Raw genomic sequence first — 23,929 nt, forward strand, 5'->3', positions numbered from 1 at the left:
ATTGACTGAAATTTACAAACCTGTACACACGTACAACAAGGCTTCTTAACAAATCTTCAAGTCATACATTTGAAACAGTTTTTACAGCAATACTCACAATGGCCACCCTTCTCCAGTTGTCACAGTGAACAATGTGAGCCAGCCATAGATAACATTATCATAGTGAAAGTCCTGCGTAGCCCAAACTCTGTCTTTCACTTCAGGAGTTGTCGTTCCAGGCTCATAGTAAAAGAATTCTCCTCTATGAAGATAAATTACACTTATAGCTGAAAAGATCTCAAGTTGCAACATGGCAGCTAACAAATAAATACTCTAAAGTCTAAAACCTCCTGTAAGGAAAATCAAATTTATAGCGACGAGAGGTGAGTAAAGATTTTTTCCTCACCTTCTGTATGAACTTACCGACAGTCTTTTTCAAACTTCTTGGAAGAATCGGTACAAAAAAAGAACTTTCCTTTGAAAAGTTGAACGCCGATAACAGCGAAGATGAATTGGAAGAGGGTGTAGACAATAAGTATATTGATGACATTCTTTAGTGAGTTGACGACACAGTCAAACACTGCCTGGAATAATTGTAGACAATCATTGTAGTCTCTAGTACAGCCCGAGAGTACACGCTGCAAGTTCTATCAACTACAGTGAATCTGATAAAGCCTAGTTTGTAAAATACCAAAGAGATATCCTGCTGTTTAGGTTAAATCATTAAAAAACCTTTGACATTACCAATAGTCCATAAAAACACACACTAGCATTGACATGTTAGAATGTAGCGAGTGTATTCACTCTATTATTAGTATCATTATTATTATTATTGCGAAAAGGGTTCAGTTAACTACCATACTTTATTAATTCATCGGAGATTATTATTTATATAATTTATTTGTTTGTTTAATAATTTATTTGTTTTATAATTTATTTAATTGTGGTAATGTATAATATACATATTTATGAGTTATATAAAGCCAATGTAAAAATCTTTAGTAAATTGCTAGCTTTATTCTTGAAGCCGTCAGCAATATAATTTTAACACCATATAACAATATCAACCATTGCCGAAGTTTAACTGAACCAGTCCAGTGAATTTTCAGTTTTTTTATCTTTTACCATATTATACTGTTTTTGTTTTTTCTTATTATTTTTATAGATAACAAACGAAAACGTTGTTATGGTCTCATTTTTGTAGCAAACAACAATTAGCAAAAATTTCTACAATGCACTACCCTAATTTAATGCTAGTTTTTAAGCATTTTTCCGAATTTATTAGACTAAAAAGTTGCGCAGGTCAAAGGTTATTTAACTAAACCGATGGTTGTTACTTTTAGTCTCATCAGAATAATTCTTAAAAGAAGGCAACTCCTAATTATATATACTTTTATCTCTTCACCTTTAGTTTGGGAACTCTGTTGATGGTCTTAAGCGGTCGGAGGACTCTCAAGACCCGTAAAGACTTAATGGTGCTGAGGTTACTACCTACAGCACTTGAGCTCGCATCACTACAATATTCAGCAGAAATGTGATAGCTGTTGGCAACAGAGAACGAAATCATCTATAGCTACAAGCGGGTGATAGCTTTGAAAATATATGAAATCATATCATAAATAGACGGGCTAATATTATGCAGTAAAACAAGCACTTTTTGACCTTCTACAATAGATAAAAACTAAACCATAGATTGTGGTAGATGATATGAACCTAAGGCTAGTTTGATTGTAGGAACTCATAAGTGTAGGCATTTGTGAGTTAAATTATAAAATACTTAACCCGAGCCAATCACAGCCATAATACACAAGTTAGGTTCTATGCGTGCCAACTATGCTTCAAGAGAATTAGTTAAATCTAACTTAAACAAATGAGAAGTGGATTAACTACGAACTGAGTGTGTGCCAACAAAATATACTATTAGTTTTCAACAAGTACTTGTACATCTATACCTTTCCAGCGAACCAGATCCCTCCGTATAGCTGACAACCAATCAAATTTGTTAATACATGGATAAGATGGAACGTGACCTTATAAATATAGAAGCTATAACTCAGATATACTGAACACACTATGTGTAAAAAAGAATATCTATATGGCTGCTGAACATTTGTTTCAAATAACTTTTATACAAAACTTAGAACACATCAGCAAGTTTTCCTCAGACCTACATGTGAGAGCAGAAAACTTCTATTTATATTAGTTTAATGGCTCTTGGTTACAGGGTTACACAAGAAAACATTTCACCCAACTACACGTAAGGAAAAGTTCTTACTTGAAAATGGTCATACAAGGCAGGGACAAAGGCTAAGACACCATATGTAGACAATCACAATATCATACATTTGGGTACACACTCATTCACCTATGCTTAGATTCTGTACAACTGCATACACACAGTAAAGCAAATTCTTAACAGCAACTCATACCATGGCTATGATAAGTTACAGCAACTCATACCATGGCTATGATAAGTTACAGGAAAGATTGAAATAAAATCTCCAACTTAATTACATCACATAAAAGTGTCTCCCGTAGCTTTAAAGAAATTTTAGTGTTTTTAACTTGCAGTATTTTTTAGTGAACGAGAGATATTATTTAATGTTAAGTAAGGAGATCAAAAATGAATTACAAAAATGCATAGGAAAATCTCCTGCTAATGTTAAACCAAGTAGAATGTAACATCTTTGAAGCTGAAACACCTTCAAAATCCCTTGAATAATAGAATTATACAAAACTTATAATTTTGGAAGTTTATCAAATTTTAAACTTACAATTACTTGAACTTGTCACAAAAGTTTTAACCGATGTTTTTAATAATATGATAAAATTTAATAAAAATATTCAACAATTATGTGAACTACTTACATTAGCATCAACTACAACTTAACTCTGTGCAGTACGTAACTCATCCGAACTAGAATACACGCTTATATTATGCAGAAGAGATATGATATTAATGCATGTGGAGATAAACTCAAATAATAGCAATGAAACCAGAAGCATATAAATAAAATTCGCAAAACTATTTTACCAATTTATTGTAGCAAACACTTATAATATCGTCACATGATGGAATTCACTACAAGCATTTTATTCAAACCGAGATATAAACCATTATAGCTTGAGCTTCAGGTTAAACAACTAATATAGAGATATGTAGGTCCCAATAAAATCATTCACTGAAGCCCAGGCTAATAAACTGTATGAACAAAGTGCAAAGCATAATCTAGTTGAACACTGATCAGTCGAGAATAGAAAAAAAGATTAAGCGTGCTGATGGTCAGGGTTTTCTCAACTCAAGGTCAGAGCAAGGTCAAGCACAGGGCTCGCAAACTCATCAACATTTTGTCGCTGGCCCAAGTGCCTAACGAGAGAGTGAAAAAAGTGTACAAAGTGGTAAAATAGTGAGAGAGATAGAAGATGTCATATAAGTGGGCAACTGTGATTAGGCTAAACTCTCATACACAAGAGGGCACAAATCCTACAAATGATAGTTACAAATGAAGGATAGATCTTACCCGTTATCATCCTCGTCCCTAAGTTAGACCAGACAACAAATGTTAGCTGCACTGTCGATAAAACTCTACGATTATATGAAGGTGACAAAGTATAGGCTCGTTAAGCTTTGTATGCTCTAAATTCTGAGGCAGCAAGTGAAATATTCGACAACATTTTCGCTATGTCTACCCGACTGTTAGGCTATATGTGATGTGTGATACGCTAATAATGAGAGTTAGTAACTACAATAAACTTCCATCTAGCTTAGCTAAATAAAACCTGAATGAAACGCTTCCATTCAACCAAAAACATATTAAAAAGTATATTTGAAAACATTTTAACACTATTATTACAAAATGTTGATGAAATCTGAGTTAGAGAGATGAAAGAGCCTATCCTGGTGTTCAGCGGTTGGTGTAATGGGCAGCAGTGGAGTTCTTAGAGGGATTTAAGACTTAAGGGAGTATGGAATGAACAACTGCTTTGATTCGAGTGACAGCATAAATTATAGAGTTAGAAGGGCAGTTTTGCTGCCGACAGGCTAAAAAGTGAAAGAATGCTAACAAGTAGTGCCTCTGACAGTAATAAGCAACTAAACTGGAGTACATACAGTTTAAGCAGTGCTCAACACACTCTGTACAGTAAATATAGTCCTTGACAAATGTATTATTTGTCCTCTCAATCAAAAAACTAAAATTTTTTCCAAAAGTCGCATGTTCAAGAAATGAACTTAGTACATTAAACATCACAATTTTGGTTTCACATTAAAGTGCGTTCATAGTAAGGAGTGCCAAAGAGCTGCTGAATTTTAAATCAATCTTGAAAGTTAACCTGAAACGGTACCCGGCCTTTGAGCCAACGTACATTTGGCAGATGTACATTTGGCCTCATAGAAATTTAGCTGAATGGGCATTTGGCTTTGTAGATATTCATACTTACAGACGAACCACGGAAATTATAGCAATGATACGAGGAGGAAGAGAGTCATCGGTGGTTAAAGAGAAATATCAGAGCTGGAATATAAGGCTAGGGTCTATTACTCTGAAATACGAGTTTTACAAAATTATTGTTATTTTCTGATAATTAATTATTAGCAATAGTTTTTGATAATTAATTATTAGCAATAATTAATTATCAAAAATTAAATTAACTAAGAATTAAAGCAATAATTATTGCTAATAATACTTGGATTTTCATTTTTGCTGACTCTTTCATTAAATTACAATAAACTTGAATAAATTTAATTTTCTTAAATTTCACTGAAGTTTATTAAAGCTCCTCTCTACACTAGAGGCCTAAATCAAATCAGTTTCACGATAAACGTTAAAATATTGGCGGTTACTAAACTTCTTTGGCCAAATGTCCTTTATGCCAAATCTCCATTAGATCAGATATCCGTTAAGTGTTCATTAGGTCAAATGTTCTCTATGCCAAATTTCCACTAAGCCAAATGCTAGTTGGCTAGGTGTACATCTGGCAAATGTCGTTAGGCGAAAAGTCTGGTCACATCTGAAATGAACTGACATTAGCTTAAAGTTATATTGAAAAGGTTGTTTATAATGAGAAGGTTATGATGACTGCTGACAGGAGAGAAGGAAAGTCAGAGGTAAGTAGTCAGCAACTACTAGGTTTAAAAACAAGGTTGAGTTCAGCCACTATCTGAAAAGTGGCATCGAGTTAAAGATGCCTAAGTGAGAGGCAAGCTAATACAAAATAAATAAAAAGCTAATGAGCAGATACCGTAAAACCTCTAATTGAATGCCACCTGTATTTGAACGCCACCTTTATTTGACCACCACTATATAGAAAGGGTTGATAAACAAAGCGCCATTGCATTCAATTAGAAGTTTTACGGTAAGCTCCATGCAAATCATCAGATTACAACGAAACAAATTAGTTTAAGATAAATGTGTTTTACATCACCTAAGACAACGCCGTGCATTTTATCAGAAAATTGAATAAAATTAATAAAACAGCAGACTTGATACTTACGCGAAAGCAAAGCCAACTAAAGCACACAGCACGACTGTAGCATCTATGATATTCCACAGATCTCGACCATACGCTCCTGGGTGCAAGATCAATCCTTGGTCTATAATCTGAAGGCGCAAATGAGTCATTAAAATTCTAACCATTAGAATTGAAACGCTCATGTTAAATTGTTCAACTGAATTGAATTCAATGTTCAGTTGAAATTGTTGAGGCTTGATTTGTTGACTGACCCTATTGGCCAATTTCTATCATCAAAAGTAACGGTTACAGAGTTATTTAGGCTCGGATTGTGAGTTCAATCGGATGAAAATAAATTCAGATGAAAAGGAAAATGACCAACCTTGATGGACATCTCAAGAGCGAATACACCCGTGAAGAGGTAGTCGAGGTTGTTGAGTACCTTGTTTTTAGTTGAATCTTTGTAAACTGGATCTTCGGCAGCAAGAGCTATGCTGCTTGCTCCGATTACAATCATGATAAATAGGTCAAAGAAACGAAGGTTGACAACAAAATGGCAGAATACTCGCACGCTAAAATAGACAAAAACAACAGAAATATTATAACAGCCGGCACTACACTGGAGTAGTTCAAACAGTGCTCAACACACCATTTTCACTAAGACTCATCGAAAAGCGAAAATTCTTGACACGATCTGCTTCACCCTCAACCATTGGATTAACATTTTTTCAACAGCTATACTTTTAAAAAGTATGCTTAAAGCGGTGAACATCACGAGTTTGGTTTCATATCAGAGTAAGTGCAAAGTAAGGAGCATCAATGATCTTCTGAACGTAAAATCAATAAAATCAATGTTGAGTCAGTCTAAGCCAGCCTAAAACAAACTGATATTAGTTTGAAGTTGCCTTCTTCCAGAAAAACAACACCAGCGTTATTACTGCATACATGTATAATTTCTTGAATTCATCCGAGAACTTTAGTTACTAAAACATGACTTGTGGTAAGATTAGGGTTTTAAATGGAAGGGAAAACGATTTTATTCATCAAAGCTTCATATACACGTGCACTACTTAACTGTCATTGGTTACAGGTACTGACAACTCATCATTAAGCCTTGATGTGCGTCAGAAAGGTTGCTGAGTTCAGGAACTGACCAACTGTCGAAGTAGTCATTCTTACCAACTGACTGATGATTCTATCATACCAACTATTTCATGTATCCAATAAAATGGTCAGATCATACACATAACCTAGAGACCTAGACAAAGAAGTGTTCATTTACATGCCTATTGACATCTCTATTCCTATGTCTGTTCACATGTTTATTGACACCTCTATTCCTATGTCTGTTCACATGTCTATTGACACCTCTATTCCTGTGTCTGTTCACATATCTATTGACATCTCTATTCCTATGACTGTTCACATATCTATTGACACCTCTATTTCTATGACTGTTCACATATCTATTGACACCTCTATTCCTATGTCTATTCACACACCAACTCACATGCCTCGTAAAATAACATGCTTGATTAATTTCCGCAGCAACAAAATAAAATGGGTCTAATTAGAAAAATATTCTCCGCAATAAACAACTATAATTGTAGCTATTAAAATAGAAACTCTCTGCAAAGTGTAAACAACACTCTTCAGGTAATCATTACCCTTACATATATGTCAAAAATTGTCTCCTCCGTCAACTAAACTAGCATCCGATTATTTAAATTATTACTGATATCAACTCGCCATGAAAAAAAACTTGTAATGCAAACAGCTACTGTATGGTTGAAGGTTTCAGCGAGGTGAGCTTTTGTATGCTTGGTGACCTTGAAAATTCCTCGTAGAATAACACAAAAGCTAAAAATTCACTTCAGTCCAAAGTTTTCACTTACGGATTTGTAGGTCCAAGGATGTAAAGAGAACTGAATGGCAGCATAGCCTTGGGACCCGGTTTGTCATAGTCTGGAATGACAGGCTCCGACTCATCATCAGAATCTTTTGCATGAAATTAAAAATGTTTTGCTAATCATCCCTTGCATTGAGTTTTATGTATTGTAACATTACATTAACCAAGACCTTACTACAAAAAAGTTCCAAACTGAGCTTTTGGAGCTGTTCCTTGGTGAACATATGATAGGAAGAGCCTCCCCGGTCACAACTTTACCAGTATCAATTCTATGTGTCATTATTTCAAAATCAATTGCCAAATCACTTATTGGTTGGTTGAGACAGGTTGCCTGCTGAGACGAAGCTAGTCATGCAGTCAGGCATAATGCGATAACAATCACCAAGCAAAAAACATTTCGGTAAACCCTAGACCGTACCAACTTCCTTCGCTTTTTTCGGGTCCGGTTTAGCAGCACCTGCTGCTCCAGCTCCAGCTCCAGCTCCAACCACGGCTGTACCATTGCTTTCTTTCTTTATCGTTGGGGACTGCGGGCTGATGACAATATTAACGGGGTCAATAGCCTTAGGATCGCTACTAGGATCTGTTGGATTAAATGTTTTCAATACTTCTTTTTTCTAAAGAAGAAGATCATAAAATAATATAGCAACTCAAATTGAAGAAACATAAGTGTTGAAAAACAATGACTTGGTGGAATAACTCTAACTGCAATGTGAGATAAAATAATCTTTATGAATGCTTCACTCCTTTCATGGCAGGGATGGCAAGTGACAGTCTCCCACTATTTCAAGCTAATTTTCATCAGAGCTTTTCTGCTTTTCATTACCATGCAGAGATCAAGCGTCGCTTTGAGAATTACTGTACTACCCTTTTATTCAGTAAAATATCTTATAATTTCGACAGTCTTGCTTCAGGAAGACTTCATACAGCTCGTTTACTAATTTCATCACTGCAAACGCAACAAGCAAAAACCATTTCATTTAAAATGTCAAAATTTTTCATTATCAAAACTTTTTCTTTACGGTATAAGTAAAAAAGGACTAACAAGATTTGACAAGCATAGATATATTGTATATATTTCAAAAAGCATCTTCATTTCAACTTGACATACGGCACTTTATTATTACTATTATACTTATTATTTTGGTGAACAACTGTGTTCTAGCCCTGATTCACTACATATAGACTACAAAAATATTTTAAAGATAATTCTGTGTAGGTAAAATAATAACTTGGTGGGTGAATAACAATAAGTGAGTGTATAAGATGAAGCTTGACTGAGAGTACGGCCGACAGCACTCAAAAGCAGGGTTCAAAAGGTTAAGGAAATATGTGTGCCGGTAATGGTAAGCATATAAATATATCCGGGTACATACAAGCAGGTGTAAGTGTAAATATCTGGTCTTGATGCAAACAATACAACAAAAAGCTGTTGTTGACAATAGAGTATTCGACTAACAGCCAATCAGTTTGCAGTGAACTTCTAAAAGTATCAAATCATAGTGTGGAACTAAAATGGACTATCGGCATATTATACCTAGTAACATTGCAACTATATACTATATAAAGTAAACTTGTATTTTGTATGTTCTACAACACGGTTTCCGCACACAACTGTCTCATAATCATACAAAAATATCTAAGAGATTAGTATAAAACTAAATCTATTTGAACCAAAAGAGATGTCGCGGAGCCACAGTGACCATACGCTGTATGTCCTCGAGCTGGGCCGGTATGGAGTTATCCGCTCATACCGAACCGAAGGATTTCTGGTATCTAGGAAAACTCACCATTTTTGACATTGCTACTTTATCCATTGGCGGTTCTGCATTTCGGTCCTTATTAGTTTTTTACCCTCGGTAAAAGGTTTTTCCGGAAACCCTAAAGTTACCCATCATGCTTTTTTCGCGTAAATCATTATCACACAATAATTCTTCAATTCGATGGACCCGTAAACATTCAGTAGCTCGATTCGTTCATTGCACTGTATTGGAATAAATATGTCAATGTAGCTATACTGGTATAACTTATTACTTCGCTCCTCAGACATTAATTCAATGCGCCATTGTGATTTACCATTTTCATTTCTTAATCCAAGTTTTGTTTAATATTTTGCTATGCCACCATCTAAAGTGTGGGAGTTCTTCTTCAAGGATGGCTCAAAGTTTACAGACACAAACAAAGACTGTGGCACATGTCTCATGTCTCATTGGTGATAAAAAGATGAAGCAAGTTGAAGGGAGTACCAGCAACATGATGTCTCACATAAGAGCGGTTCATGCCAATCAACTGTATTCTTCATCGTCATCATCACCCAACTCTAGTCAGGGACCAGTTTTTCCCCATGATATCTATGACAGGCACAGAAGCAAAGGTTTTCTTTGAGACAGGAAAACCTTATACCGACCTTCAATACCGACAATACCGACCATCTCATACCAGAATATGATACCGAAACCCGCCAAAACCGAGGATACTGATACCGCCGATACCGATCAAAAACCAGATGAATATCCTCTCCGACACTCAACTCCATACCGGCCCAGCCTTAGTATGTCCTACATATAGGAACAACATCTCTCCATTCTCTTTAATTATTCCAAGAGTTGACAACCCCGACAGTGGGAAACCCTAAACAGCTGATGACTGCAAACAGTTGGTGACCCCTGCAGTTGACAATCCCAACAGTTGATGACGTCAACAGTTGATGAGCCTCAACAGCTTATAACCCTCAACAGCAGATGACCCCAACAGCCCGCGAGATAGATTATATTGCAAGCAGTACACTAGTTTCACAAAATGACTTAAGCTTTGAATTGAATGTTTTTTACAATTATCTATAAGCATCACAAATAGTAAGATTATAACAGTGATATTACAACAATCAATGTACTGATTTATGGTACATTTACATTCAATAGAATAATCAATACAACCAGTAAATAATAACAAAATTTGAAATGAAAAAATCATTGTGTATCTTAACATTTAATCATGTTCTCTACTCACACACAATCGAGTACATCTTACATAAACACAGAAAAAACTGATGTGAAAATGCCTTTTATAGTACTCACAAAAAATAAAACTATCTATTTTGTATTGATCATTAAATAGTTTTTTTTGCTGCAACAAAATACATCAAAAACCCTGCTAAAACAGTGAGTTTCAAGACTGGGTAATTTTTACGTTTTAATTAGAATGACATTTTTAAGAATGTTCATCATATCAAGATTTACCGATTATGTGATACGCTTACTGAAGTCTATTTAACTACCGTATCACTCCTTTCACGTTGTACAGATTAGGCCGAGTATAAAATGGTGTTACCACACTCACTCATCAGATATGAGCTGTTAGCATCTAAACAACTAAACTCTAGATAAACTACTCACAGCCAGCAATAGACATTGGCACGCTCTAATATACAACTCATATGCTGGAACAAAGAGAGAGATAAAATTGACAGATATGAAGAAAGAGAATGCGACAGAGAAGTGCCAGTTACCATTGCAGTTGCCTGAAATAAAAATTCACCAACATTGGTTGGACTAGAGATTATGCAGTGGCTGGCTGTACATATGAACAGCAAAGATATATACATATGATAAATAAATAAGACATGCTCTTGGATGTACAAATGATGATTCTATACGGAGGATTCTATGAGGATCCGAAATTGCATTGTTTTGTACATCCAAGGATGTACAAAACATGAAACTTCAGATTCTCCGTGCATACCCCGGAGGAGTACAGCGGTATGAAATAGAAACAATTTATTTTTGAATAAAACGTGTGGTAAGCATCTGTTTAGTTTGACACATAGCCATAAACTTGGAGTTGTCCTCCACAGGATGCTTTTAATGCTATGCTATCGACATGGTTATAACTCCTACGATGACTGCAAGTGAATCCGATCAAAGTTTTTTAGCATACAAGTGTCTGCAAGTGTTAGCGTATTGTAGCCTATAAACATTAAACTATTTATACCTATCTCGAGCTAAAGTTTTCATAATGCATCAGCACGCATGCGCTCAACCACTGTCTACAAACCCTACCCAATCCTTGTGTACACTAAGTTAAGGTAAAAACCATCATCACTATCCTAAAATCACAGGTGTCCTTTAGCAGGATATTGCCGAAGCCGAGGCCGGGCCATAGTCTACACACACAAAAAACAACAAAGGTCCACGTAGTTATGAGCAAAAACAAAAGTATCCACCCAAATATCTCACTAATCCGATGAACAGCACACACAAAAACTAAACCAATCGACAGAGCCAGCCATCATGTCAAAATATTCCAAGTTTCAAGTCATGTCTTGCACAACTCACCTTATGGTTTCTCAAAACTTGTTCCAAAGTCCCTATTAATTTGAGACTGTCCGATTGCTGTTTTAGAAATGGTCGCCGCTAGCCTAGCCTAACGTCCTGATTCAACATCTCACTATCTCTGCGTAAAATTGTAAATGCTAATTCTTTCAAAAATGAACTGAAGTGCTACCTCAGACAACCAGACGACTAAACCAACTAGACATACTTCTGCTGACTCTACTTTCAGGTTCCGCGCCTTGATTAGCCTTGCTAATGCGCACAGGGACCTCATCATCACCTTCCCTGGAGTGACATTTTTTTCTATTTCTCTTGTCTTTTTATACTGTTAGAAACACTCTTCATGTTATTTTTTGTGGTTATATTATAGATGAAAATAAACAAACAAACAAACAAAACAAACAAACAAACTATTGGGGCATTGCTAAAGGAGGGAATCAAAAAGTTCGGGAGCACTCAGCAATGCCCCGATAGTTACTGACATGTTGAATCAGGACGTTAGGCTAGGCTAGCGGCGACCATTTCTAAAACAGCAATCGGACAGTCTCAAATTAATAGGGACTTTGGGACAAGTTTTGAGAAACCATAAGGTGAGTTGTGCAAGACATGACTTGAAACTTGGAATATTTTGACATGATGGGTGGCTCTGTCGATTGGTTTAGTTTTTGTGTGTGCTGCTCATCGGATTGGTGAGATATTTGGGTGGATACTTTTGTTTTTGCTCATAACTACGTGGACCTTGGTTGTTTTTTGTGTGTGTAGACTATGACCCTGCCTCGGCTTTGGCAATATCCCGCTAAAGGACACCTGTGCCTAAAATAGTGATGACACAGCTAAGATAACTGGAGTAACACGAGTAACACAACTACAATTCAAACTTCAAGTGTATAAACCAAACCCTTCATGTAGGGAATTAGAAAGTGCCTTGCCAATAGGTATGACTGCAAAGCTAGCATCTTTCAGCAGACATTATTAAACGTCTGCTGAATGAACCGGCTTGGATTTTGGGTTTGGCCAGTAGGGTATCTGATAGAAAATTTAATGATTACAAAACGTAACAAGGCTGATATCAGTGTTTCAAGGATAAGCAACTTTTCATTACAAAATGACAGAAATCAACTGAGGTCACGCCTCCACTTAGTTATTGTGCCTTAAACTAATATCACTGTTATTAGTAGGTAACGGCAAGCAAACAATGATACAAGTCAGAAGTATCTTATATATAGTCAACAGTAATCTAGTGAAATACTAAAACGACACAAAGAAATGTCAACAGTTTGATATAAACATCTCCATATACTAGCAGAGTATTTCACTACCATTATGATGAGCTGGCACAAAATTTTAGTAGATTTTAGTAGAAAATATCGGTATTTTTCTATCATTTGAGATTATTGTTGAAGTTTGAGGCGATCTGACTGCCAGGATGTTTCAAGATTAAAATTGACAAAACATGATCGCAGTTAAAATGCTCAAAAAAAAATATACCGAAACAACACCACTAGTAGTTATACTTGCTATCATTGCTATACTTGCTATCGGCCCTGTCAGTCTCCTTGCAACTAAAGACGTCGCTTGATCTGACCGTTTCAACCGCTATCAACCTTTGTCGATTTTAAACTTGAAACATCCTGGTAGTCAGATCACCTCAAACATTAAAAACAATCGCAAATGACAGAAAAATGCTGATACTCTCCGATAAAATCTATTAAAATTTTGTGATCTTCCATTTTTAGACTGTTACAATTCTGTTGCTCCTGTAATGTACTCAAGTATAGTAGAGGAAATCAAGGTTAAGACACTACCTTTATCAAAGCGCCTAGCTTCTCCATACCTATAAGTAAAGTCTACTGACAAGCACAAACGGGTTGTTAGAGACCAATTTTCTAAAGTATGAAATGCTAAGAAAAGAGTGTTATGGTTCACGAGCACGAGGCGGGTGACTGAAGCTTAAGGACTATCTGAGTTCATATCCTAGCTTTAATCTAGTGATTTCCATTGCCACCACCACATACACATAAATACTTATTCACAAATAACGGCTAAGTCATGGCCACACAGCCGCAGTGAGGCTTGCAATAGAAGCTTCAGTTGTGAGACGCAGCTGAAGGGATGAAAATGTGAAAGCTTGCACTGACTCGCTCTGATCAATTTCAAGTTGGCTCAGCCAAACGCGACTCAAGCTCGCCTTTTTTGTAAGGAAATTCGATATTTGCTTTATTTTATAACATAATATTAGTTCTATTGTGGATCAGAATACATAAAAGGAATCTGTAACTATGAGACAAAGATGACTGTAATTTGCTAAATCTGGCTTTGACCCGTTTTGACCTTGCTACAAATTTCAGTCACTTCAGCTGAGATATAAACATTTTAGAAGGCTCAGTTAGTTTACTGTATGGCTACGCCTTTTGTTCTATGAAAACAGCAAAAAGTTGTTACGTACAACCAAGTGGGCCTTCTACAAAAGAGTTTGATACTATTGCATATGAAGTGAAATGAGATTTGCTCAGCATAGATAGAGAGAAACTCAGGAACTAAGGCTATAGCACCAACCTTTTCCTCTTCCTCTGCTGCTTCTGCCTCCGCGTCACTTAGTTCCTGTGCATTAGCAAGGTTGTCAACAGCGATAGCCAAAAACACATTCAACAGTGTATCTGGTCTTGTGTGTCAAGGTCATCAACGTTTAGTGCCATACTTTTTACAGATCTACTGAAAACTGTTGCAGTTTAATTCTCCGGAGAATTTAAAGTAATTTATCAAAAGATTCGTAATGATGCTTTTCAGACAAACTCTGGATTTTATGCAATGACGTGCGAGTATGCACAGCATGTGGTCTAATAGGATTGTGCAATGTATATCAATAGAGCTCCAAATATGGTTTGAAAGCTTTGGAAAAAAATTTAAAAGTTAAAAAATGAAGAAGTTAATAAAGAGCAAATACGAATAATAGAAAACATTTCATTTTTCAGTGAAGCAAGTCATTCAAAAATGTCTGAGGTTACACAAAGGTATAGGACAGTTATATGAGGAGAAGGATACAGTTTCCAAAGACGACAAGCAGAATAAAATAGAGGCTATAGACCATTCCACCATTTTTTACTCCGCCTTTTGCATCGATAGCATCATACATCACTTCATTCCAATCCTCGCCAGTCAGTATCTGCGACAAAAAGTGTATGGCTATGTCATAACTAGTGCATTGTTGTATAATCGAGCTGGTGGGCCGCGGGCTACGCTAATGCCCGAGGTCATGGTAGTTACAGGTAGTTACGAGGTTACGGGAAGTACGAGAGGTTACAGGAAGTACGAGAGGTTACAGGAGTATAAAGGCGTGGGGAGATTGGGAGAGGCTTCCTTCTTTGCATCAACCACATGTGAGTACACACCGTTTATATAACATGGCGCAGTTGACGAAGCTCTGATTTTTTTTCCTTTTTTGTTGTCATTAGCGATAATTTTTCTGGTTGCGGGTAAGTTAAACGGTTGTATAGACCCTTTCACGGGCGTGTAGGTGAGGTAACGTGAGGTAGGGTAGTGTTGTGAGGTGTAGTAGCAGTGTTGTTGAGGTGCAATTATTTATTAGGGTAGTGTTGTGAGGTGTAGTAGCAGTGTTGTTGAGGTGCAATTATTTATTAGGGTAGTGTTGTGAGGTGTAGTAGCAGTGTTGTTGAGGTGCAATTATTTATTACATATTCGGAGGTGGGAGTTACACTAATTATACGAGTGGGGTAGAGTGTATTCGTGGCGAGGGAGATATTGTATCGGGTAGAGATGGAGAGTGGGTTTCCGAAGCTTGTGTTTGGAGAGCACGGTGATGGGTCGTGGGAGAGATTTATTGAGGAGATGAATTTATGTATTGAGAGTGCTGTTGAGAGAAGAGGTTACGAAGGTGAAGGTGACAATAGGCGCCCAATTATGAGAGGTAGAGCTAGGTTAGTGCCACTATTGAGAGCTATTGGGCACAGTGGTAGAGAAGTATTGAGAGGTGCAGGGTTTGACGTAGATGGCGTAAATTCTACTTATGAAGGGGCAGTGGAGGTTTTACAGGGTTATTATGGTAGACAGGAGAGTATGTTCGTAAAGGGGCATAAGTTCCTTACGGCTAGGCAGACACTTGGGGAAAGTGATAGAGAGTTTTTACAACGGGTAGAGAGCTTGAGCAGATATGCAGAGGTGACTAACGATAATGATAGGGTAAGGTTTGCCCTTATTGTGGCGGTTAACGGGTTGAGAGATAGAGAAGTAAGCAGAGAGTTAATGAAGAATGCCAATCTTACTTGGGCGTTATTGCAGGAGGCGTTGAGGGCTCGTGAAATGGCCAACAGCTCTGATAGATTTTTGAGAAATGAGGGTAGAAGTACCGAGTTAAAGAGTGAGGTTAAGAGAGAAGTAGCAAAGGTATCAGAGTTTGATAGCCGAGTGCAGTACAGGAGTAATGATAGAGATAGAAGTTATGAGTCAGCAGGTAGATCTTCCCCTAGGGGTAGCCCGAGGAGTAGTAGAGAGTATTATGGTAGTGAAGAGCAAGGTGCTAGTAGATATGGGACAAGAGGCAGGGAGTATAACAAGGACGGTGACAGTAGAAAGTATAGAGACAATAGCAGGGAGAGGCATGTCTCTAGATCTAGAGCAAGCAGTAGAGAAGGCAGTGGAGGTAGAGTATGCTACAATTGTAAACGTAGTGGGCATGAGATGAGGAGTTGTCCCTCCATTAAATGTTTTTGTTGTGGACAGCGAGGACATGTATCCCGTTATTGTAGGGATAGGAGAGAAGTAGGTTATGACAGGCGAGGTAGTAGCAGGAGGTCAGGAGGTAGCCGAGATAATAGCTACGAGCGATATGGTAGCAGGGACAGTAGTAGGGAGAAGTACAGGGGCCGAGAAAGCCCCCGCGAGATTATAGACAAATTTGGCAGGTACAGGGACAACAGTATGGATAGGTTTGAGGGGGAGAAGTATAAGGAGAGGTACCAAGATAGTGGTAAGGGCAGAAGTGTTAGGTTCTCTGGTTCTAGGGATAAGTATGAGGATGACAGTTGACTAGAAAGGAGAATTGTACAGGTTTTGAAGGTCAATGGGAAGAACGTTGAATTTACGTTTGATACTGGGGCAGAGGTGTCGACTGTAACCGAGGGGACGGCCGAAAGGCTGAACCTACGGCTAGAGGAGCCATCTACTGTTTTGGCGGGAATAGATGGTCGTAAGCTAAGAGTAGTCGGTAAAGCAGGCGTTCAGTTGGAAAGTAAATATAGAGATATGGAGACAGAGGTATATGTGGTGAAAGGATTGAGAACGAACTTCTTGGGCATAACTGAGTTAAGGCAGCTTCAATTATTTGCTGTTGTAAACGCGGTTTGCGAAAGTAAGTTTGAGGCTGTTAAGGAGTGTAGAAGTATTAAGCCGGTTAAGCTGTTTTCGTCAAGAACCATTATTGCTGGGTCAAGTTATGTTTCAGATGATGTCGAGTTGCAAAACCTGACAAAGAAGTCTGACAGAGAGAGCGAAGTTAAGAGAGGTCACACAGGTCAAGATTGGTGGACTTGTAAAACCAAGGGAGTGAAGAGTAGCGAATACGTGGAAATTGGTAGCCAACAGGGGACAGCCCAAGGCACCAAAGATGTGCAAGGGTCTATGGGGTGTGATGGAGAACAGAGTCACGATGAGGTAAGGGAAGGTGCTGAGAAAGTAGCTGAACCAGTGTCTGTAATGGAAAAGGTTTGCTCTTTTTTAGCCGAGGTATCCAGCAATGGAATGTTAGACAGAGAAGGTCATGAGAAAAAGGTAGCAGAGATTGAAAGAGAGGAAAGGGAGGTGCGGAGGAAGTCGAAGGAGAAATTGGCTAAGCTGAAAGCCAAACGGGAGGCAGCAGTCATGGAGTTGGAAAATGTCAAGGCTTTCAGGGTAGTGGTGCAGGAGTTAGCCGAGGTTCAGAGGAGAATTGCTGGTAGCAGACCTGCACTGGTTGCAGGTGAGGTCGAGCTAGATAGGTCTGGGCCTATGCCAACTCCCAGCTCTGTGGTGCCATCCCCTGTGCAGCCGGTTACGGCCCAGGTGGAGACCTCCCACAGGAAGCCTGTTGAGCCTGCCTCTTATTGGGGAGAGCGAGGTAAAGACGGAAGAGACGGAGATGAGGTTGAGGAGTCATTACTGACCCAACCAAAAGACTCCGGGCTTGTCAGGGTTGGTGGAAGTAGTGTTGGAGATGTTGGTGGGAGGAGTGTTGGTAGTGACAGTGGTCACGGTAAAAGTATTGGTAGCGGCGGAGGTCAGAGTGATGGAAAAGCCAGTGCAGACTGGCAATGGAGCTGGCAGTAGCGAGAAGAGTACACTGATTTATACAACAGTGAGAGTGGAGGATCAGGAGAGTGAGGAGAGTAGTACGGCCGGGTACGACAGCAGCCCCGGGTTGCTGGGGAGTGATGGTACGCAGGAGGAGTCGATGGAGGAAGACCTGGGTTAAAGCGTAAGGTAAACTTCACCAGCAAGGTGAGTTGATGAATGAGTCCCAATGTATTTCTGGAAGGTTAGTGGCCCATACAAAAAAGAAAAGAAAAAGGGCATGTTGTATAATCGAGCTGGTGGGCCGCGGGCTACGCTAATGCCCGAGGTCATGGTAGTTACAGGTAGTTACGAGGTTACGGGAAGTACGAGAGGTTACAGGAAGTACGAGAGGTTACAGGAGTATAAAGGCGTGGGGAGATTGGGAGAGGCTTCCTTCTTTGCATCAACCGCATGTGAGTACACACCGTTTATATAACATAATATAACTAATATAAAGTGTTGTTCATCAATATCTTCTGTCATAGTCCTTCAAAGATTTGCAACAGCATAAACTTTATCATCAATAAATAAAACCTGAAGTTCACGAGATAATAAAGAGAGAAGAGAGTGAGAGGAGCCTAAACCTTAAGCAAAATATAAAAAACCGATCTTGCTGATGTAGTTATGAATAACTTGTTTTCTCCTTCACAAATATAGTCAAACCTCTAGTTACCCTCTTCATATGAATTCTTACAAATATGGTATAAAACTGATACAAAACATGAACGAGTATTTACAAATACACCCAAAGTAACTTCCAGCACACGACTTTCAGAGCTCCTCGAAATACAGCAGACCAGTAAGTGAGTGAGAAATACAGCAGTCCAGTAAGTGAATGAGAAAAAGCTGGTAGAATTTAATTTAAAATTTAAATAAATATGAAAATCGCAATAAGTTCATTTAAACTTTGCCTTGTCTAAGGTAAATTAAGTTATACAAGGTACCGCCACCTCTACCTCTGAACCTCTGTTAAGCTTACACTGTCATTTTGGTGTCTATATGGAGGAGAAATAATCAAACCTTTTCATGGTGATTATTTTTTCACAAATTTAGTTTTTGGCACATAATTTAATCTTTAAATTTAGTTTATTATTTAATTTAATAGAAAGCATTTATTTGTGTAATTACCTAAAGGCCTTAGTGTTAGATTTTATATTTCGGAACATGAAATACAACATAATCTTATAAAAATGTTTGCTCTGCCCTACGACGGTTTTGACAAAGCGGAAATGTTAAAACGAATTAAATTTTTATGTTGATGTTCAACTGTATTATATGACAAGTACAGAAATGCTTGTCTATCTTTGCTGTGACTCAGTTTGTCTGAATTTTTGTCTCTCAAATCTCATCAATAAAAAACATTAACCTGTTGTCTCAGTAAAAATAAATTTGAGTTTCCTTATAGGCATAGCATTAATAAAAAATTAACGTATTTCCTAAATATGACAATGTCATAGTAGGGTGTCGGTTTAAAAATCTTTATAAACTTCTAAACTCAGCCTACACCCTGATAAGCCTTTCCAGCTCTACTCTCTCCCCAAGAAGCCTCACCAGCTCTTACTTTCTCACCAACCAGCCTCACCAGCACCGGCATACCTGAAAAACAGTCATCATGGCCATATGAGATGTGTCAAAATGCTGTTTGGGGCGGCCATCTTCAAAGTTGAACTCTCCACCAAAGAGCTGCATTCCGAGTAAAGCGAAAATGACAATAAAGAGAAAGAGTAGGAAGAGAAGGCTAGCGATGGCTCGAATCGAATTCATCAGTGAGATCACAAGGTTACGCAGCGAAGACCAGTGTCTGAAAAAGAAAGGATGCCACATGCATTAGTGGTTACGGCAATTGTGCAAAAAAAAAATTAACCTAGCTGCAAAAATTTTATGATCATTAAAATGATTATATATACATATATAACATCAAATTGTTATTCATAGGTCTACAGTATCTAATGCTAAGATATTAAAGGCTTGTATCATCTAACTACTCAACATGCTCTAGTTTAACTGTCTGAATTTGACATCAAGAGCAAGCATTTTAGTGAAGCAGCTGATCCCCAAAATCAAAATCTGTGAAGCTCTAGAAATTTTATAAATGGCCGTATCTCAAAGGCTGCTTCATGAAACACAATGATTCTTTTCGCGGTTGGTGAGTACCCATCTTGCAAACAGTGTGTTAAACTTTAACTCTGTAAGTCCTTTTTGAGCCAAAATAGTTTTTGGGTTGAATTAAATCTTAAAGATGAATTTCCACAAAATTTTAGTAGATTTTCTCCCAGAATATCAATTCTTTTTTATTCTTTGAGATTTTTTTTTATGCTTGAGGTGATCTGACTGCCAAGATGATTGAACTGCTCAGAAAAGCAAAATGACATGACTAGTTGTTATGGTTGCTATTGCATTCAAGATGCAGCGTTACTAAACTCTATTCTGTTGGTCTCTTTGCCAAAGTGCAACTATAGATGTCATAAACACACTTTTGTATAAATCTGAATGTTTTAACCACGATCAAGTTGTATCGGTTTTGATCTTAAAACATCCTGGCAGTCAGATCATCTCACACATTAAAAACAATCACAAATGATAGAAAAATTCTGATATTTTTGATAAACTTTATGAAACTTTTGTGTGAGTTCATTTTTAAATAAAAAAATAAAATAGAAAGTCAACAGTGCAGCTTGTAGAAGTCTTAAGTTTCAGTGAATCGTCTAGTGAAAATTTTATAAAAGAAATGTCTTTAGTTGGTTTACCTCATTTGCATATCATCCCAAGCCTGAGTACCTTGTAAATAACCTAGAGTCCCTCACACAAAAAAACATTGAAATGTGTAACTAATTTATTAATAAAGAAGTAACCATGTGGCTTTCCATAACACAGAAGAGGTTTCAAGTCCGTCATCTTCAATCTTAATACTGGCTAACCTCACCATGTGAAGTTCATGAAGCTAACCTGTTTCATTGCATGTTGGAACAGACATTACTATAGAATGCACTATGTTTCTTTTATTTAAATCTTTTGATAAATAAAAAAATTTAAAATAAAATGTATAAAATAAAGATTTGATTTTTTGATACATTCCTTTATCAAAATAATAATAATAAATAATGCATTATAAAAGCATGTAAACAACTAAAAACACATAAGAAATTAAACCAATAAAATATGGTTTCATTGATGAACTGGCCGAACTGAGGCTTAAAGGTTTTGAGGAATTGAGGTAGGTACAGATTCTGATAGAGACATACAACTCAGACTATATTTACTTGATTATAATTATGTTTTTATATTTGGTGATTCTTTAATCTATATATATATGGCCAGCTGCTCCAGATTCACATATTTCAGATTTTTTTGGTTTTCTTTTTTATTGCTTCCTTACAATAACTTCCAAACAGTTTTAAGAATTTTTTTAAAAGAATTGATACAGAAATGTTTGCTTATGTTTTTCAATTACTCAGTATATTTGGTTCTCAGACAAACCTCACCTTCCTCTGAATACTACTTGCACCAGCATAAACTTCTTGAGATCTAAGACTTTCAAATCAGAGATAAAGAGATAAGTTTAATATCACCTCAGCAATGTAGAGCCATGCTATTCAATGGAGAATTGCATACATATGTGTTGAGTTACAAAAAACTGCAACATTTGAAAATCTTTTGATGCAGTTTATTGGAAACTACAGTGAATATTGAGACAAATATTTGATACTATTTAATATTATTTAATATTATTTGAGCACTGTAAAACCAAACTATGTGAATGACTGCAGAAATATATACTGATTTTTAAAAACTGCAGCTTTTGGAGAAACTCTGGATGTCGTATGGTAGAAATTACATTGTATATTAAGAGAATTAATTTATGTCATTTGTAAAACAATTAATTTTGCATACATACCCTAGGACACTTATGTATTTGCCTTATCTAACTTTGGCGTTTTCGCGGAGTCATCCTCTCGCGAAAATTTCATGTGCGAAACTAAACTATCATAACGAACGAGCGAAAACGCGAAACTAAGTAGCTTTGTTCATTGATAGTCCAAGAAACAAATGGCAGCAAGCGATCAAATTGCATTATCGATCTCGCCCACACCATTCTACCTGCGGTTCACAATTACAAACTAGTCCAAAATTGCAATTTTTTATCGGTGAACTGAACCTGAGAAATCTAATTATGTTTGTTCCACTGCATTCATTTTCACGTCACTATATTTTCGCACTCATCAGAGCTGCGAAATTAAGTTGCAGCGAAATTTTACTCTGTATACTACTCAGAAAACTAAATACTAGCGAAATATAAGTGTCCTAGAGTACATACTGATCTACATAGCAGCATGTTTTTAGAAACTTATCATATGCCAGAACAAACATTTGCTCAAATTGTAGGCACATTTAAAATGATTTGTACGTTGAGGTGATTATAAGTTGACTTTTGAAAGAATATTAACAAAACTCGACATACTTTGTAACTTTGAATATTCGTAGAATACGCAGAGCTCTCAGAACAGATAGTCCGAATGACTCAGGAGAGTTAGTGGTGAATGCAAGCTCAAAAATGCTGCCAGCAATGACGAGGCAGTCAAACTTGTTAAAAGATGAATGGAAATACATCTCAAAGCCGAGACCCCAGAGCTTAATCATCATCTCTGAGAGAAAAAGACAGAGAAAGCCAATCTCCGCTGTTCCTGTTAAAAATATAGCGGCCATAAAAATGCAATAAGAAGATGGCACTGCAAGAAGGAGAAATAAATAAATAAAAGAAATAAATATGTGATAGAAAAGTTTAATTCATCCAACTCAAAGTCTCTGTCTGCAAAACTTACGAAGGAAACGATCGAGCCACTCAGGCTGCCCGTAATGTTCCGCTGCCTCACAGATCGTGTTTAGGAACACTAGAACTATGACCAGCCAATAGAAAGGCTGAGATTTTACCATCTTCCTCACGAGTATCCTAGAAGATAACAACAAGCGTGCAAGCTCTCATGCATCCAATGATGAATAACTTCATAAGACGTGCAAATTTTCATGGCCTATGGCAAAAGCAAAAATTAAAGCATACTTTAATGCAAGAATGAAAGCATGAAAAACCTTTTATTTCACTATGTGGAACAATGAACTTTTATAAGCTGATAAAAAAAGTTATTCATAAGGCATAGATTGACCAAAATAGCATAGATAGACTATAAGAACAGAGAACTTGGCTGATTGATAACTACAGCATTATTGAGATGGATAAACTGCGTTAAGAAACTCAACACTATCAGATACTTTAATTGAATCAAGTTGGGCCTGATTCGATTTTAATAAGGCAGTTATTCTGCCTCTCAGCAGCTCTAATATATAACAGCTAGCTTACACTGAATACTAGCTATGGAAGAGATAGTATAAAAAAAGAGTACCAAAAGTTGCTTTGTAAAAAAGGAAAAATCCTTAAAAAGTAAAATTAAGGGAAAATAAAAAATTGTGTATGTAAAAACAAGAGTAAAAATGATAAAAAAAGGAACAGATGGGAAAAGTTGTGTAACAAAATGAAAACAAATGAGAGAGCAGAAGAGAATGGAAAGTTCAGTGAAAGAAAAGGATGAAAAAAGAAACGGAGAGCTGAGACAAAATATCAATTTTTTTTAAAAGAATGGTTCAGAAGGGGTCCAACCTCCACTTCTTGCTGCAAGTGTTGCTACCCTTTTTCTTTGATGAGGAGATCACGTCTTGTGAGACACCTTTTAACAAAGCTTCATGATCTTCCACACTGAAGGTCACTTGCCCTCCCTTGGCTGCTGCTGCCTTTGCTTTTTTGTATGCCTTTCGACGGCCTACAATAAAAATAGCATGTCTAGACCTCTGGTTAACTTCAAAATGACCTACTCGTTGCATTAAAAATCTATACGGAAAGAACATTGTTTTATTGCAAACCGAACATTCAGAAATGTATCACAGG

General features: G+C 37.1%; 1 protein-coding gene across 1 annotated transcript in view; it reads right to left on the minus strand.

Moving 5' to 3' along the window:
- Positions 1 to 23,929, minus strand: part of LOC137406710 (voltage-dependent calcium channel type A subunit alpha-1-like) — an 82,507-nt gene that overhangs the window by 39,908 nt on the left and 18,670 nt on the right. The window contains 13 exon segments of the mRNA XM_068093326.1: positions 98 to 241; positions 403 to 563; positions 1,385 to 1,493; positions 5,473 to 5,579; positions 5,813 to 6,002; positions 7,326 to 7,428; positions 7,758 to 7,956; positions 14,227 to 14,327; positions 14,713 to 14,833; positions 19,591 to 19,795; positions 22,454 to 22,676; positions 22,815 to 22,942; positions 23,645 to 23,804. Of these exon segments, the coding sequence (XP_067949427.1) occupies positions 98 to 241; positions 403 to 563; positions 1,385 to 1,493; positions 5,473 to 5,579; positions 5,813 to 6,002; positions 7,326 to 7,428; positions 7,758 to 7,956; positions 14,227 to 14,327; positions 14,713 to 14,833; positions 19,591 to 19,795; positions 22,454 to 22,676; positions 22,815 to 22,942; positions 23,645 to 23,804 (1,951 nt within the window).

The sequence above is a fragment of the Watersipora subatra genome, chromosome 10 (genome assembly GCF_963576615.1).
Source record: "Watersipora subatra chromosome 10, tzWatSuba1.1, whole genome shotgun sequence".
Classification (NCBI taxonomy): Eukaryota; Metazoa; Bryozoa; class Gymnolaemata; order Cheilostomatida; family Watersiporidae; genus Watersipora; species Watersipora subatra.